Source organism: Panthera onca, chromosome A3, assembly GCF_046562875.1.
Source record: "Panthera onca isolate mPanOnc1 chromosome A3, mPanOnc1 haplotype 2, whole genome shotgun sequence".
NCBI classification, from domain to species: Eukaryota; Metazoa; Chordata; class Mammalia; order Carnivora; family Felidae; genus Panthera; species Panthera onca.
In genome coordinates, this window is record NC_138341.1 from 768,232 (window position 1) to 787,278 (window position 19,047).

The following is a 19,047-nucleotide window of genomic DNA, read 5'->3' on the forward strand; positions in this document are numbered from 1 at the left end:
GTTGGCAATGCCAAGGAAATCAGAAAATGTCAAACAAGTAAGCAGCTTGGAAATTTAGAACAGAAAGTCAGGAATAGCGTGTAGAAGGTTCTGATGCGATCCTGGTGGTAGAGAGTGCAGGTGTGGGACGTCCCCGGGGACCAGGGATGACAGTCCCCCGGTGCCGTGTGGGTGCGGATTCTGGACCCCGGTGGCACCTTTTCCCGTGAGGTGGGCCATCTGCCCTGCCTTCTGCCTTCTGCCCCATTTCTGGTTGAGGCCAGACGGGTGTGAGGTGGCCCCAGGACAGCAGGGGACGGAGGGCGGACGTGGTGGCTCCGCGTGATGGCCGGTGTCCTGGGGGACTTCCCGGTGCTTCGGGAGAAGGGAGGCTCTCTACCTGGGGACCGCTGCCCGCGCTCCGTCTGAGTGACCGTCTCTGCTTGCCCGCAGGGTCCCCGGGGCCAGCCGGCGACCACAGCAGCGGGGCCTCGTCCCCTCTGTTTGACAGTGGACTGCATCTGAACAGCAACCCCAGCAGCACAGTAAGCACGGCTTCTCGTACTTTAACCGAGCGGGGATGTATGTCCCCACACACGCCCCAGAATTAAAACGTCACTCGAGGTGGCAGGTTCAGCTAGGAGGACGTGGGGCACGATGGAGGACACCGTTGGTTGGCGTCTGGTCCCACAAGGGATGGCTCGGCGCCACGATGTAGGACGTGGTGGCCGTGGTGGCCATGGCCCCCACGGCCCAGCAAGCGGGCGGGTGCAGTCGGCTCCAAGGTGGGATTCAGCCCTGCTCCCACCGCCTCTGCCGGGCTCCCGTGTGCCGTGTGCCAGTGGGACATTTTCCTCCTGCCCAGATGCCTGCCCCCCCGAGAACCCCAGCTGAGCCAGAGCAGGGGGGGCACCTGGCCCCTGAAACCCCTCCCGCAGAGACCCAGACCCTGTGCAGCGGGCCTACCTCGGCCCCCTTCCAGCGTGTGGGCGGGCTCCTCTCCACCTGCGTTAGCGGATGGGGATCGGAATCCCGTAAGCAGTCTGAAAACCTGTTACTGGAAATCAGGCCCTCTCTCGCTCATAAAAGGACCAGCTGCGGGACGTGCAGGGACAGCCTGAGGGAAAAGTCCAGATTCAGACAGTAACGTTCTTGAAATACCGTTTTTCATTTTAACGTTAAAAAAATGTTTATTTATTTTGAGAGCGAGAGAGAGAGAGTGGGTGAGGGGCAGAGAGAGAGGGAGAGAGAGGATCCCAAGCAGGCTCCACACTGTCAGCACAGAGCCCGACGCGGGGCTGGAACCCACGAACCGTGAGATCATGACCTGGCCGAAGTCGGGTGCTTAACCGACTGAGCGACCCAAGCGCCCCCCGTCCGTGCTTTCCTGTGTGGATTTAGCATCTGGTTCAGGAGAACCTTCCTTACCCCGTGCTCGTAAATATATCTGCTTGTGTTTCCTTCTCAGTGTTCGTTTGCTCTCTGTGTTAGGTCTCCCAGGCATGCGACACTTATTTCTGTGAAACATGTGAAAAGTAGGGATCAGATTTATCGTCCTGGGCAAGCACGTGTCGTGACCGGTTCCTCGGGGATCGTGTGCCACCTGGGCCCTCGACCGCGTGTCCTGCCGTGGTTTACGTGTGCTCTCCAACGGTGTCAAGGCCGGAATCACACCGCTGTGGACCTACGGCACACGTTTGCCACCGCGGGCCCACGTCTCCTCACCTCCTGGTTCACTTTATTTTTTCCGTCTTCTCTTTCCCTTTGTTTCTTCGTGAGAATTTTAAAAGCCTCTGATCAGATTCTGCAGAAGTCTTGGGGTTTTTATTGAAAGTGTGTGAAAGTGTGTGACTACAGGGGAAGTCATTTTTCCTGCTGGTGAAAGGATCTCAGATCTTCAGTATTTTTCAACAGGGTTAATTTTTTTCTTTTTTGATCGATTCAGCAGAGGATTCTTCATTTTACTGCTCTTAGCAAAGAACGACTTTGGCTCTGCAGATCCGCATGCTGCTGGTTCCTACTCATTTTTGTTACCTTGTCCCTTTGATTTCGTTTGCATTTTTGTGCTTCCTTCTTTCTTACCACCGAGCCTGACAGGCTGCGCCCCCGTTGGAGTGTGTGGTGATTACCGATGTGTGCTCGAGCTCGGTTTTGATCGCGGACTTTGACTTTTTATTGGTCCCCCCCTTTACTGTGCCCCTTTTCTTCTTGATATTTAAATTATTCTGATTAAATTTTTCACGTGTCTTCCTTCTAAAATTCTCCTCTGCATGTCTCAAATGTGTGTACTCCATTTACATTTATTTGGAGGTGGCCCTTGAAATTTTGCCAAATGTATACTCTGCTTACACGATAGAAAGACAGCATGTTTAGGTCCTGCTGGAAGGTGCTAGGACCTTGTGACCCCCGAGCCCGAGTTGTTTCCTGATTTACCACCTGCTGTGGCTTTGTGTTTAGAAGCTGCTTTAAACTGCGTGAAAAGTCACAACTTTTAGGGTTCCTGCACTCTGAAATGTTTACAGCCTCTTGTTCTCGCCACGACTTCTGCATCCGGCCTCCTTGCAGGGTGGATCTCCTCTCTGCTCAAGGACTCTCGCTAGAGCTTAAGGCCTGTTGGTACCAAAATCTATTTCAGGTTATTTTAAAGCGGGTTATTTTGTCTACACTTGAACGTACTTCCAGCGTCTCTGGTCTCTACTGCGGACACTGGGAAGTTTTCTCTCCACGTGGCTGCGGGTCCGGCTGTGTTCCTGGGCAGCCTCCGGTGTGGTCACTGATACAGCCCTCTCCATGGTCTTTGACACCAGCCTTCATCTACACACACGGCACCTCCCCGCCCCTCCGGCCCCCACCCCGAGCTCAGATTGCCTTTGTGCCCCAGCGTCACCTCCTGTCCCTTACAGGCCTTACCTCTTGTCACTTCTTGCCTTCCCTTGGGCTTCTCATCAGACTATCTTCTAGGAGATCTCTTAAAATTTTTATTTTGTTATTTGTCTCAGCTTTGTACAGTATCCTAGTTGAATCATCTGCTGAGTGTTTTTTTTTTTTTAAGAAAACATCATCCAAGATCACGTTAATGCGATTCTTCTTGAATGACAGGGTGTGCACAGAGCAGGACGCACCCCCAGCAGTCCCCTCAGGAAAGGTGACCCAGTCTGCCGGAGATGTGGTGCACACTGGAGAACGGAACAGATGGGGGGGGGGGAGGCCCCACCCGACCCCACCCGAGGTCCCCCGGCACCTCCTCCCACGGCCTCGGGCCTCCGTGCTCTCAGGCTCGGCGTGGGGCCGGCGACCAGCCTGCTCCTGTGAACGCATACCCTCAGCCTTCGTCGTCACCCTCATCACGAAGGGGAGAAAGAGAAAGGCAGAGCGTAGGAATGCTCTGTAATCATTTGGTTAGGTCACCTTCAAGAACAACGCATTTCACAGAATCTGAATCCCAGAGAGTCAAAACAGAGTTTTAATATGTTATTTTTTAAAAGATATTAAGACTCAAAATCCTGTAAAAAATGTTAAAGGCCACCTGCTTCGTATTCCAGATGGAAACAATAATAATCGCGTCAATAATCCAGCGGCCAGCTGGTTCCACACCCTTAGCGGCTGGGCTCTGTCTTCTGAAGCCTGTTCGGCACTGAGATCGTTCTCTGCACTCGACAGGGGACTGTGTCCAGTACAGCCTCACGATGGTGCTGGAATTGACAGGACCTGTGGATCGGAGGGTAAAGTAGACTCTGCCCTGCACTTTGCTTTATCGACAGAAGCGGGTCGGAAACATCCTCAGACTCGAGGGATGTGGACCGTTTCCGGTGGCGACGCTCTCGGGATGGTTGGATGGCTTCCGTCCTCTGGGACCGAACCCGACCCGACCGAGCAGGAAGTGGAGTTTGCTCAGAGCAGCCTTGTTAACGGGGAGGGGGGACCCGCGGGCTGGTCCCCGGCTCTCACGGCTCGTGCCTCCGACCCGGTGCGTCTGTGCCTCTCCTTGTGGAGGCGGGGAGGCTGCACGTCCTCCGGTCCACACTGCCGGAGGGACGCCCGTGCTACCTTGTCTAGGCCGCAGCCTTTCTGTGTGTTTATTCCGAACTGAATTGGTAACTACTGCTTCCCGACGTGACCTCTCTTCCCCCGTGAGACGGGGTCGGCTCCCGGCTTTTCCTTCTGGCTCCCACACGCTCTCGTCCAGAAGCTGGGGCCGCCCCACATAGCTTAGAACTGACTTCATCTTTACGCTGCTTCTCTGCCAGAAACCCTTACCGAATATTTATAACAACAGAGAAGGTCTCATTCGCACTGACACCATCTATTAGGCTGAAAGTTGCAGAATTTATTCCTCCTGTCCCCTGGACCTCCCACTCGTCTGCAGACCCGCTGGCGCCTCCTTACCCGGTTAGTGTTGATGCTTGTCCTCGGAGCGGGCTGCTCCGAGAGGGTTTCGTGTCCAGAAAGGTCTCCTTTGTCCCGAGCGAGAGCCGGCGTGCTCCCTGGGTGTTCTTGGGCTCTCGGGTGAGTATAGACCAATGCTGTTTGTCTTGAGGTGGTAACACCACCGATGTCAGTGTCTGCTGTCGTAGGTTAGTCGGAGCTCGGGTAGGACTGGACGGTGAGCGTGCTGAGGTCCCTCTCTTGTTATAATACTTCATAAATTAGTAAAACACCAGTAAAATTAAAGACCAAAAGAGAAATAAAGCAAATTGCAAAAGATAATTAAAAATGCACCAAGAAAAAAGGAAAAGAAGACAATGAAGGAGCCAAAGTAAGAAGGTAAATATGAATACAAATAGAGTAGTAATAAAATACGTTTAATTAGACTGAATTTACAGTTTAGGAGCCATCGATTATTTCAGTCTCTAAGAGGACTGGAATCAGGGGTGCCTGGGGGGCTCAGTCGGTTAAGCATCTGACTCTTGGCTTTAGCTCCGGTCATGATCGCACAGTTCGTGGGTTCGAGCCCCACACTGGGCTCTCTGCTGTCAGCACAGAGCTGGAGCTGCTTTGGATCCTCTCTCTCTCTCTCCCCTTCCCTACTCGTGCTGTCTCTCTCTCAAAAATAAATAACACATTTATTAAAAAAATCTCTTAAAATGCCCATGCTATCCAAAGCAATGTACAGATTCAATGCAGTCCCTATCAAAATTCCAATAGCAGTTTTCACAGAAGTAGAACAAACAATCCTAAAATTTGTATGAGACCAAGAAAGACTAAGAAACACCAGATAAATCTTGAAAAAGAACAAAGCTGGAGGCATCATGTTCCCTGACTTAAGTTTTTTTTACAAAGCTGTGATCATCAAAACAGTATGGTCCTGGTATAAAAACAGACACATAGACCAATGGGACAGAATAGAAAACCCAGCAATAAATCCACAATTATATGGTCAATTACTTTATTACAAAAGAGCCAAGAATATACAGAGGGGAAAAGACAGTCTCTTCAGCAAATGGTGTTGGGAAAGCTGGACAGCAATGTGCAGAAGGATGAAATGAAAGTGAACCGATTTCTTACACAAAAGAATTAAGTCAAAGTAGACGAAAGACTGAACGTAAGACCCTTAACCGTAAACCTCCTGGAAGAAATCATAGGGTATAAGTGCCTTGATTCTGGTCTTGGTGCTGATTTTTAAAAATTGACCCCGAACGCAAAGGCAACAAAAGCAAAAATAAACAAGTGGGCTGTATCACACGGAAAGCTTCTGCACAGCAAATGAAGGCATCAAAAATGGAGAAGATACTTGACTTGTAAGGGGCTATTATTCAAAATTTATAAGGAACACCTACAGCTCAAGAGAAGAAACCTTACACTTCAATGAAGATTTGGGTGGAGAGGACTCGGGGCGCCTGGCGGGCTCAGTCGGTTAAGCGTCAACTCTTGATCTCATGTCAGGTGACAATCTCACGGTTCGTGAGTTTGAGCCCCACGTCGGGCTCTGCACTGACAGTGTGGAGCCTGCTGGGGATTCTCTCTCAAAATAAGTAAGTAAACTTAAAAAAATTGGGTAGACGAACTGAATAGATATTTTTCTGCAGAAGACATACAGGTTAGACTAGCACACACGAGAAGATGGTCAGCGTCAGACACCCTCAAGAAAGTGCAAATCAGTGGGGCGCCTGGGTGGCTCAGTCAGCTGAGCGTCCGACTTCGGCTCAGGTCATGATCTCACAGTCCGTGGGTTCGAGCCCCGCGTCAGGCTCTGTGCTGACAGCTCGGAGCCTGGAGCCTGCTTCGGATTCTGTGTCTCCCTCTCTCTGTACCCTCCCTGGCTCATTCTCTCTTTCTTTCTCTCTCCCTCTCTCTCCCAAAAATAAATAATAAAGATTTTTAAAAATTAAAAAAAAAAAAAAGAAAATCAAATCAAGACCATGATGTCACCTCACAGCTGTCCGAACGGCTAAAGTCAACGACACAAGAAACAGCAGGTGTTGGCGAGGACGTGGAGAAAAGGGAACCCTCAAGCACGGTCAGTGGGAATGCTGACTGGTGCGGCCGCGCTGGAGGACAGCGTGGAGGTTCCTCAAAACGTGAGAAATAGAAGTACCGCGTGACCAGCAATCCCACTTCTGGGAACGCTTCCAAAGGACACGAAACCACGGTCTCGAAGAGACACCTGCATTCCCTCGTTCATTGCTCGTTATTGACAGCAGCCAAGATAGGAATCAACCTGGGTGTCGTTGATGGGTGCACGGCTCACGAAAACACGGAAGCCCTACATCTCTGTCTGCAGTGGCATATTACACGGCCTTGGGAAGAAGGAAGTCCTGCCACTTGTGACAACACGGATGGACCTTGGTGGCATCGTGCTAAGTGAGAGGACGCACAGAAAGAAAGACAGATACTGTATGATTTCGCTTACGTGCGGAACCTGAAAAATAAAAAAGAGTGAAGGAAACCCTCGCAGACACAGTGCACAGATTGGTGACTGTCAGAGGTAGGCTGGGGGGCACTGGGTAAGGTGGCTGGAAGAGAAGAGTGGAGGCACCGGACACTGCCAGGTCCACCCGTCACGTGGAGCCAGCGAGGAACCCTGGCGACGTCCTCAGCCGGTCTTGCTGTCACATCCCCTCCGTCGTCCTTCTGGCCACGTTGGGTGGGGGACCGTGACTGTCGCGCTGCGTCCCCGAGGCAAGTCCTGCTGGGGATGGTCAGCGGTAGGTGTTTGTGCACGTGGACCGCTCTCGTGGGTGCCTCAGCTTTGTGGCCCCCCGACCGTACCGTGCTTGTGCTCGTGGAAGCCACACGCACCGCAGAGCGCGGGACGCTGGTTATGGCGGGGAGAGTGGCTGACGGTAGCCACGGGGTGAAAGGGACGACCCAGATGGCTGCAGGGCGTCAGTCATGTGATGTGTGAGTCGATAAACAGTTTCACACAAACAGCAAGTCTGTTATAAACCACAGCGGGGCTCAGGGCTCGGGGCCCGTGTCCCCAGGATGTGGCACTGAAGCCACGACTGGTACGCTGTGTATTCAGGCTCACACACACCAGTCCCAGTGAGGGCTCAGTGAGTCTGATCTGGGGGCTCTGCAGAGGGCGTTGGAAATGGGGTTTTACCAAAGGCTGTGGTGTGATGGCAGATTCCACGGAGCCGATCCTGACCAGTCCGGCTGAGCGCCTTGCGGGGGTGTTTCTGGAGTGCTGTCTGGCGGTAAGGGCAGCGCGTCCGTGGACCATCACGCCGTCCACACAGCAATCCCAAGCCCGGGACTGACGGCAAGCCGTGTTCATAGTGCACATAGTAAGTGCTTAAGAAAAACCCGTTTCGATCTAACGTCTCAAGAATAGGGAGATAGTTCTGTATATGCTGATGCATTCATGTGAGGAGAGTTTTCAGTGTTTTAAAATGAATTTTACCAAGAGCTTTTAATGGCTGGAAGATACTTACGCGATGTTAATTTTCAGAAGTATGAGTGCCATAGAAACACAGTCATTTACAAGGACACAGAGATGCGAATGAGCTCTGCCGTGTGCAACAGTGATTACCTGCGGAGGTGAGAATGTTCAGGACTGCGGTTTCCTTGTGCGCATAGACCTGTCTGCTGGGAATTGTGATAACAGCGGTGGAAGCCCCAGTTTACACAGCAGTTTCTCTGTGTTTCTCTGTCAATGAGGTTTTTGCCAGCTTTCTCCTTGATTTTGATGGCTTCCTGTCTTACATGGAGGTCTTTCATCCATTTTGAGTTTATTTCTGTGTCTGGTGTAAGAAAGCGGTCCAGGTTCATTCTTCTGCGTGTCGCTGTCCAGTTTTCCCAGCACCACTTGCTGAAGAGACTGTCTTTATTCCACTGGATATTCTTTCCTGCTTTGTCAAAGATTAGTTGGCCATACGTTTGTGGGTCCATTTCTGGGTTCTCTATTCTGTTCCATTGATCCGAGTGTCTGTTCTTGTGCCAGTACCATACTGTCTTGATGATGACAGCTTTGTAGTGTAGCTTGAGGTCTGGGATTGTGATGCCTCCTGCTTTGGTTTTCTTTTTCAAGATCGCTTTGGCTATTTGGGGTCTTTTCTGGTTCCGTACAAATTTTAGTACTGTTTTCTCTAGCTTTGTGAAGAATGCTGGTGTTATTTTGATAGGGATTGCATCGAATATGTAGATTGCTTTGGGTAGTATTGACATTTTAACAATATTTGTTCTTTGAATCCATGAGCATGGAGTGTTTTTCCATTTCTTTATGTCTTCTTCAATTTCTTTCTGAAGTTTTCTATAGTTTTCAGCATACAGATCTTTTACCTCTTTGGTTAGGTTTATTCCTAGGTATTTTACAGTTTTGGGTGCAATTGTAAATGGGATCAATTCCTCGATATCTCTGTCTGTTGCTTCATTGTTGGTGTATAGGAATACAACCAATTTCTGTACATTGATTTTATATCCTGCAGCCTTGCTGAATTCATGGATCAGCTCTAGCAGTTTTTTGGTGGAATCTTTTGGGTTTTCCATGTGGAGTATATGTCATCTGCGAAGAGTGAAAGGGTGACTTCTTCTTTGCCAGTTTGGATGCCTTTTACTTCTTTGTGTTGTCTGATTGCTGAGGCTAGGACTTCCATCACTATGTTGAACAACAGTAGGGAGAATGGACATCCTGTTGTGTTCCTGATATTAGGGGGAAGACTCTTGGTTTTTCCTCATTGAGGATGATATGAGCTGTGGGCGTTTCATATATGGCTTTTATGATGTTAATGTATGTTCTTTCTATCCCTACTTTCTTAACAGTTTTATTAGGAAAGGATGCTGTGTTTTGTCGAATGCTTTTTCTGCATCTATTGACAGGGTCATGTGGTTCTTATAGTTTCTTCTAATGTAGTGTATCATGTTGACTGACTTGCAAATATTGAACCAGCGCTGCAGCCCAGGAATGAATCCCACTTGGCCATGGTGAATAATTCTTTAGATGTACTGTTGAATTTGATTTGCTAGTATCTTGTTGAAAATTTTTGCATCCATGTTTATCAGGGATATTGACCTGCAGTTCTCCTTTTTAAAAATTTTTTTTTTTTTCAACGTTTATTTATTTTTGGGACAGAGAGAGACAGAGCATGAACGGGGGAGGGGCAGAGAGAGAGGGAGACACAGAATCGGAAACAGGCTCCAGGCTCTGAGCCATCAGCCCAGAGCCTGACGCGGGGCTCGAACTCACGGACCGCGAGATCGTGACCTGGCTGAAGTCGGACGCTTAACCGACTGCGCCACCCAGGCGCCCCCAGTTCTCCTTTTTAGGTGGGGTCTTTGTCTGGTTTTGGAATCAAAGTAATGCTGGCCTCATACAATGAGTTTGGAAGCTTTCCTTCCATTTCTGTTTTTTGGAATACCTTGAGAACAATAGGTATTAACTCTTGTTTAGATGTTTGGTAGAATTCCCCTAGGAAGCCCTCTGGCCCACGACTCTCGTTTGTTGGGAGATTTTTGATAAGCAATTCAATTTCTTTGCTGGCTATGCATCTGTTCAGATTTTCTGTTTCTTCCTATTTGAGTTTTGGTAGTGTGTGGGTGTCTAGGAATTTGTCCATTTCGTCTGGATCGTCCAGTTTGTTGGCATATAATTTTTTCAAAGCATTGTCTTCTAATTGTATTTGTGATCTCTTTCATTTGTGATTTTTATCTGTTTGCTTTTTGAGAAGTCTGGCTTGGGGTTTATCAATTTTGTTTATTCTTTCAAAAAAAACCAGCGCTCAGTTTCGTTGATCTGTTCTGTTTTTTTTATTCTATATCATTTATTTCTGCTCTAATCTTTATTTCCCTTCTTCTGACTTTTGGCTTTATTTGCTGCTCTTTTAGGTGTAAGGTTAGGTTGTGTGTTTGGGACCATTCTTGTTTCTTGAGATGGGCCTGGATTGCAATGTATTTTCCTCTTAGGACTGCCTTTGCTGCATCCCAAAGGGACTGACTGTCATGTTTTCATTTTGATTTGCTTCCATGTATTTTTAAATTTCTTCTTCAATTTCATGGCTAACCCATTCATTCTTCAGTGGGATATTCTTTAACCTCCATGTATTTGGGGGCTCTCCACGTTTTTTCTAGTGGTTAATTTCAAGTTTCATAGTGTTGTGGTCTGAAAATATTCATGGTATGATCTCGATCTTTTTGTACTTGTGGGCTGTTTTGTGACCCAGTATGTGATCTATTGTGGAGAATGCTCCATGTGCCCTGGAGAAGAATGTGTATTCTGCTGCTTTAAGATGAAATGTTCTGAATATATGTTAGGTCCATCTGGTCCAATGTCTTATTCAGAGCCGTGGTTTCCTTATTGATTTTCTGCCTAGATGATCTGTCCATTGTTGTAAGTGGGGTATTAAAGTCTCCTACAATTACAGTATTATCTAAAAGTTTGCTTATGTTTGTGATTAACTTAATTTCTATTTGGGTGCCTCCACATTTGGATGGACCCCTTAATTATGATATAATGCCCTTCTTCATCTCTTGTTACAGTCTTTGTTTTACATCTAGTGTGTCTGATAGAAGTATGGCTACTCCGGCTTTCTTTTGACTTCCAGGAGCATGATAGATGGTTCTCTATCCCTTCACTTTCAATCTGCAGGTCTAGAGTGAGTCTCTTGTAGACAGTGTATAGATGGATCTTGTTTTTTTTTTTTTTTTAATCCATTCTGATACCCTGTGTCTTTTGATTGGAGCATTTAGTCCATTTATATTCAGAGTGATCCTTAATCTGGGGAAAGAAACAGGCATCCAAGTCCAAGAGGCACAGAGAACTCTGTTTAAAATCAATAAAAACAGGTCAACACCATGACATATCATAGTAAAACTGGCAGAATTCAAAGATAAAGGGACAGTTCTGAAATCAGCAAGGGACAAACATGCCTTAACCTATAAGGGTAGACACATAAGGGTAGGAGCAGACCCGTCCACTGAACCTTGGCAGGCCGGAAGGGATTGGCAGAAAATAGTCAACGTGCTGAACAGGAAAAATATGCAGCCAAGAATCCTTTGTTCAGCAAGGCCGTCATTCAGAGTAGAAGGAAAGATAAAGACTTTCCCAAACAAAACTGAAGGAGTTTGTGACCACTAATCCGGCCCTGCAGGAGGTCCTAAGGGGGACTCTATGAGTGGAACGTGGCAAAGACCGCAAAGGACCAGAGTCATCACCACAGACATGAAATCTCTAGGTAACCCCACTGGCTTCTGAACGGGCCTGATTTACAACTGCCTGTGAAGAGTCTAAGAACAATCATGTCCTATTTTGTCTCCATTATTGACGTTTCTTAAGAGATTTTTAATCTCATTGTGATAATAGTGATTTTGATTTGAAAAATATGACAATAACCTGTTGTCACAAAAGTTCATTTGCTTTTAATAATTGTATTGCCGTAACATCAAAAAATTTATGCACCATAAGTACTGTAGATAGCCTACACAAAATATTTGAAAATAATAGACTAAACATTTCCACTCAAAATACATCAAATTCAAATAGAAAATTATTTACATTTTTCGTATGAAACGCTGAGACCATGCTGTTCGTTCCTGAGACGTATGTCTAAATCTAGCTGTGGACAGAGACGTTAGAAGACTTTCCCGTCAATAATAGTTAATATTGGATGTCTAGTTAGCCTGTAAGAGTTGCTCCTTGTAGACAACACGGAGAACTCCTGTTTCAGCAGGATGCACCTGCGGAAGCTGCAGAAACAGCTTGTGTGGGGCTGTGTGTATTCGCTGAGACAGTTTCCTGAGGCTCACGTGCGGCTGGTTCTGGAGAGGCCTCGGTGGCCTCGTCTACTTGGCCGCCTCGCCAACCAGCCGCAGTGAGTTCCTTGCTCCATTCGCTGCAGTTTCACTCAATGTCCAGGGGCCTGGCAGAGGGACAGGGGGCAGGGGGCGGGGGGCAGCTGCAGGTGGCCGGCCCGGTGTGTGCAGCCTCGGGCTCTGGTCATCTTGACACACCGTGTTCCCAGAGGAAATGAAAACAGGAAGTCAGTAAAAGCTGACGCTGTTAAGAAACTGTCTTAATTCTTGTCTGTTTGTTGTTTTTTACAGTTCGTTTATTTTGAGAGAGAGATTGAGAGAGAGAGCATGTGCGCATGAGTGGGGGAGCTGCAGAGAGAGAGGGAGAGAGAATCCCAAGGAGGTTCCATGTTGTCAGCAGAGAACCTGACGTGGGGCTCGATCCCAGGAACCGTGAGATCATGACCAGAACCAAAGTCAAGAGTCCAATGCTGAACCGACCGAGCCCCCCAGATGCCCCCGGGTCCATTTAAAGAAAATTAGGAAACAAAATGCTTCGAGAGGTCCCTGCTGCCCAGGGCCCAAGGCCCTTCTCTTTCGCTCGAGAGAGAAGACTCACTGTTCTGAGGGGACGTCAGTGGAAACCTGACCGCACTGTGCGTGTGCTTCGCGGGGATTCGAGCAAGGCTGTTAACCGACACACTGATCGCGCTGTGCAAGAACGAAGTCTCCTTTCCAAGCTTCTGGGTGTTAAACAAAAACTTGAAAGGACTAATGAGGGTGCACCCCCCCAAACTGGCATGCGGAATGTTACAGAGATGAGCTCGGCTGAGGCCGCAGTTCCACATCCACGGAAAGTCATCTACTGAGAAAATTCACCGTAAGCAGAGGCTGAAGTGGGCGTCAACCCGGATTTTATGGGAAAACAGGCCTCGTCGTTTCGTTGTATTCAGCACTAACTGAGCGTGGCCCCTGTGTTCCCGGGTCAGTGCTGTGGTGTCCACGTGGCCCTCCTGGTCCCCCAAAGCTGCCATCGCTGACTCTGTTTATAGAGGAGGAAACTGAGGGTCAAGGGGGTTACATCCGAGTAATGAGTAGCAAAAATAAGTAGCAGGGTTGGAGCCAGGTCTGTGTTTGGGTTAGACAGCGTTTCTCATTAAGGGGGTATATTTGTGTAAGATACGCATGTGTATGTGATCACCATACTTACGGTAACACAAGATTTGTTACTCTTTGTTCATAATGTGTTGTACACGCCAAGTGTATACGTTTATACAATGCCTGCAAGTACTTAAATGAAAGGCTGAGCTGAGCCAGAGAGCAGAACCGGTGGCAGGACGAGCCCAGGATGGCATAAGGCAGCCAGCGTCGGGTGCCCGGCTGAGAGGGGACAGTGACGTTCAGAAGCATAGGTGCTGGAGATCCGGGCCTCCTGGTTCTGCATTAAAGCATCGTTCTGGTCTGGATTTGTCCATCGCCACGTTCTGGCTTTGCAGGCAGTTGTATTCAGACACAGGACCTAAGACCGTGGACGGACGTAAGAACATGCAGCGTTATGCCACATGGATCTCTTCCAAACTTCCGTTGAGTGTGTAAATGTGACAGGTTTGTTGGCAAATTTACCGACTTAAATTCAGACACTGAAAGCGTCTACTAGGAAATTCTAACTGACGAGTTCTTCCTCCCAAGCTGGGACTTGGGTGTGTGTGGTGATTGGTGCCAGGATGGGTCTGAGCTTGGGTTTGGGAAATGGTGCGACCTGACCGCCAGAAACCTGGCTTTGCCTGCAGCACACCGTCTCTGAGCCCCCGGCCTGTATCTGGTGACATCTCACGGGCTGGCCCTGGGGCGGCTGTACGCAAAACAGCCACGGCTGTGGTCTGCATCCCCCCATTCTTTGGTGCCCAGGGACCTAGAGAGGAGAGTAAGAGACCAGAGAGGTCACGGGTGGTCATGGGAGGAGTAGGCACCTGTCACGGGGAAGCTGGAGCCCGTGTCCCCTCCACCCTGTGACAGCTGCTGCACATCTTGTGAATGTCCGGGACCCTCTGGCGTCACTGGAGTGAGGACGTGAGGGGTCTGCTGAGGGGGCAAGGTGGCCGTCAGGTCGAGGGCACCAGCGGCTGCTCCCTGGTGAAGGTGACAGAGGGTCCAGGCCTCCGTGGGTGGTCCTTGTGGCCTCTGGGAAGGCACGAGAGACCCACAGACCGGGCGTGGACATATCTCACCCTAACCCTGCGGCCAGTGCTTCCTGGGGCCCTCCTGCACCTGATGTTTCTGTGAAATCTTGTGTCTGGGATAGATTTCTACTAAAATTACATTTAATAATGTTAGGCTATTTTAATTTTATAGTTTTGCATAAGCAATAGCTCAAAACTATTCTTCTGTAGTGAAAATGTGGAATGGTGAATTACTGCTCTTACGTTAACTGATTTATGTTCAGTATTTCTGCTTTGCAATCTCACGCGCTGCATTTGCTCTTACGTCAAAAGCACAAAATGACTCAGCAAGGTGTGTCTTGTGTAGAAAAGGCAGGATCCACAGTTTCTAGTAAAATGTCGGTGTGGGGGACGAGTAAATGACAGAGGCCATCGGGCCTCTAACAGGTGCATTTCCTCCTCACCACGGGCACCTCGGCGACAGCTTCTCTGGCCGTGACAACCGTGTCCACACCATCCTGGCTGCAGTTCTGGACTAGCTCAGGGCAAACCGCAGGACAGAGGACCCCAAAGGAAGAATATCCTGCAAAAAACACATTCCCTTCGCTCCACAGACGTTCACAGTCTGTGCCATTCCGAGGACATTCAATGACGTGCAGATGAAAAATTAGGAAATACTTGATTTTTAGAGATGGATGTGGCCATAAACGCCCGTAGGGGCGCTGACCCGACAGATATGACTGTAAACGCCCATAGAGGCGCTGACCAAACAGATGTGGCCATTAACGCCCGCAGGGGCTCTGACCCGACGGATGTGGCCGTAAACACGCGTAGGGGCACTGACCCGACAGGTACGACCATAAACGCACGTAGGGGCGCTGACCCGACAGGTATGACCGTAAATGCCCGCAGGGGCGCTGACCTATAATTTCTGTAACGTAGTAAATGGGTGGTTCTGGATGGAGTGGACCTTGCATGGGCCCAGGTCCCTTCGTACAGCCTGCTTCAGCTCTGGATTCTTCTGTGTGAAAAGAGCAAAAGATACTTTTCCTGCTGTTTTAAAATGTGTTACAGTAAATACGTGTTCATCTTGTTCGTTTTGTGATTCGGAGGGCACGGCCACACTTGGTGCCCAAAGGCAGGCACTAGGTGGACCTGCTCCGGCCCCGGGAGGCGAGGCGGCTGGTCGGGGGGTGTCTCCCGCAGGGGCAGCTGGGTGCTGGGTGGTCAGGGGCCGGAGCCCTCGGGTCAGTGCTGGGACGTGCCCTCCCCGGGAGCTGTGCCGCCACCCCACCGGCTGCCCGCGGGGACGTGGAGGGGTCCGTCCTAGCCCAGCGGCCATCCTGGTGTCGCTTCTCGGGCCACCCCGCCCCCACCCCATGCTGAGCCGCTGCCCGGCCGTGTGCCCTGGGGTGGTGCTGACGGTGTCACTGTGCCCCAAACCAACCCCCAAGCCCGTGTGCGGTGTGCACGGGTGGGTGTGGGTGTGTGCGGACGTGCATGTGTGGGTGTGCGGGTGCGTGCATGTGGGTGTACGTGGGTGCATGTGTGCGTGCGTGTGGGCGTGTACAGGCAGGCGTGCAAGTGTGGGTGTGCATGCCGGGGTGCATGTGTGGGGAGGCGTGTGCGTGGGTGTGGGTGTATGTGGGTGCGCGTGTGCATGCGAGTGCACGCGGGTGGCCTGGGAAGTAGCACACTGCGGAGGCCAGCCCGCAAAGAGAAGAGTTCTGGAAGCAAAGTCACCACCCGAAAGCTGAAGGAAACATGACACTAGAGACAGAGCAGAGTCACCAAGCCTGTCCCTGAGATGAGTGTCAAGCCCGCCCTGTGCCAACGTGATTACGGGTTTTTAAAGTAAGAAAGACGAGAGCATCGGGCGTGAACAGTGTTGAGAAGGGCCCGTGACGCTGCAGTCAAAATAGTTCGTCATCAGACACGTCGCGTACTCACCTTAAATTACATGCTGACAGCAGAGTTAATTACGCGATTATGGAAACATTCTTTCCTTTAAGAAACTCCCTCAGAGCCCTGCCGGGAGCTCAGAGGTGACAGTTCAGTCTGGCTTTTCCGCCGCTCGGCTCGCCTCCCCTCGCTGAATCTCTGATGCTGAGAAAGTAGTGTCTCAAGGTTCTTAACTGTTAAGAGTTCAGATTTAAAATTCCGCGCTGGTATCCGGGCTTCATACCCACCGTGGGGTCTTCCTCGTAGGGGAAACACAGTGTGTGCGGAGGATGTGAGGCTTCTGGGTTTTTTTTTTTTTTCGTTATTTAGGGGTATATAGGTGACATGTGTCTTGTTTTCCGCAAGAAAAGAAGTGTTTGTAAAAGTCTTACGTACATTTTGTTCTAATCAATTTCACTTCTAAAAGCACTAATGTTATGACACAAGGTCAGAGTATTTTACTAAGGCAAGGAGTATTTTCAAAGTCTGTCTCTTCAGGGAGGTACGGGGAGGGCAGGAGGCCGAGGGAGGGGACTGTCCCCTCCAGGTGCACCCCACCTGCCCTTGGCTTTCCGGGTGTGGCTGAGATACCCTTGGCAACCCCTAGGGGTTTCACCCAGTGACCACATGAGGCCGTGAATGTCACGTCCATTTCACAGATTTTAAGTGTAGGGGTAATTGGGACTTCTCACTGAAACCCGTCTTCTTAAATTGCCTCTAGGTTGTGAAGGTCCCGCAGGGTTCCCAGACCAAGTCATGGTGACGAGGCGTCCAGCTTCGGCCACCTCTCCCCCAAGGCACCACACGGTGCTTCCTGTGACTGTGTGCAATACCAAAGTACGGTTGTGTTGTGTCACAGTCTGAAATTAGATTTAAAAACGGGCCCGTACCTCCAGCAGGATGTATCAAGGTCGAAATTATGAACTTGTGACCCACAGGCATCTTTGTCTGCTGTGCAGCACACTTGCCATTAATTGAACACTAAGTGGTGAATATTCAGCTGCTTGCTAGCATTTGAGTCTTTCCTGGGTTTAAAAATTACCTTTACTGGGGCGCCTGGGTGGCGCAGTCGGTTAAGCGTCCGACTTCGGCCAGGTCACGATCTCGCGGTCCGTGAGTTCGAGCCCCGCGTCGGGCTCTGGGCTGATGGCTCGGAGCCTGGAGCCTGTTTCCGATTCTGTGTCTCCCTCTCTCTCTGCCCCTCCCCCGTTCATGCTCTGTCTCTCTCTGTCCCCAAAATAAATAAAAAACGTTGAAAAAAAAAAATTAAAATTACCTTTACTTTATTCATCAAAATTAGAAAGAAATCCAAGTCCCATCTTGGAGCTTCTCTAAGGATAACACCGAGGCACTGCAGTCCGCCACGTAGAAGCATATTCTAAAGAGCCACGTAAAATAAAGGTTTGGATTTGGAGTCTTTGGTCTGTGGTCTGCGTAACAAATTTAGTATACCGCCTTCTCAGGAACCTCCAGTGAATGGCTGCCTCGTAGTCATCGGCTCCATGTTAGGTCAGAATATCCAAAATCCAGAACTTCAATAAAGCCACCAAACACTTGCCGTCCATTCTAGTGACTTAGTTAATTTCATGGAAATAAATGTGGCAAGAAGCTGGTTGCTATGGACTCTAACCTGTGAGCCCCCGGTGGGGGCCCTGAGCTGCATCAGATAGCCCATGAGCAGGCATGAATTATACAGCACTCTGCTCTGGTACGAAAATATCGACCATCATTTTAATTATTTAATTGAAATCATTTTATTTATTTTTTTTAAACGTTTATTTTTGAGGGAAGGAGAGAGAGTGACAGAGTGTGAGCAGGGGAGGGGCAGAGAGAGAGGGACACAGAATCTGAAGCAGGCTCCAGGCTCTGAGCTGTCAGCACAGAGCCCAACACGGGACTCGAACACATGAGCTGTGAGATCATGACCTGAGCCGAAGTCAGACGCTCATCTGACTGAGCCACCCAGGCGCCCCAGATTGAAATCATTTTAAAATTACAGTTAATATTTCTGTTTTAAAAATTACATTTAGGTTATGCACTGAATGATGCTTAATCAGCCTACCAACATGGACGTTTTTAAACACCCTTCTCCCTAGAAACAGACACAGTGCTTGGGTACTACAACATCTTGCGTGGCCTGGTCCTGATACACGCGAGTGGTGTTTCGTGACGCGTGTCAAAGCGTGTGCAGTGTCAAAGTAACAGAGATTCCAAAGCCATATCTAAGCACCTGTACAACACGAATCTCAAAGAAGGGGGCCTGAGAATTTATCTCTTACAAACTCCCTTTATGATTCGTATGCACAGTGACATTTTCAAGTCCTTGCACGAGACATCGGATGTGTGAAACAAGACAAAGCAGCTGTTGGCACAGGCCTCCCGTCCAGCACGGGTTCTAAGAAGATCCGTGAGCACAGGAAGAACCAAGTGCACTTGAAGAAGCCCACACAGCACGTCTCCCGCAGTGCTAACCTCTGCCCTAAATAGAAGTAAGGTGCTTGTTTTCAGGTGCTGGGCAGCCGGCCATATAAGACCGTGAGCCGTGACGGAGGGGACACCACAAGGTGACAGTGCAACTCACACACAGCGTGTGGTCCTGGCGCACCGAGGAGACAAGGACAAGGACGCAGGGCTTCTGGATCAGCTAGAAGCCGTGGGGCAGGGCAGCAGGGTCCCCGGAAGGAGGTGGCGTTGGGAGCTGGAAGCGTGTCTACGTAGGTTTTGCACAAGTCCTTGGCCGAATGCCAGGATACCAGCGCGCAGGGAAAGACTGCCCCGTGCCCCCCCGTCAAGGCGCTGA

General features: G+C 49.6%; 1 protein-coding gene across 1 annotated transcript in view; it reads left to right on the top strand.

Moving 5' to 3' along the window:
* Positions 1–19,047, top strand: part of SNTG2 (syntrophin gamma 2) — a 179,580-nt gene that overhangs the window by 87,399 nt on the left and 73,134 nt on the right. Inside the window, exon 8 of the mRNA XM_078445075.2 lies at positions 433–524. Coding sequence (XP_078301201.1) covers positions 433–524 — 92 coding nt within the window. The remainder of the gene's footprint in view (positions 1–432; positions 525–19,047) is intronic.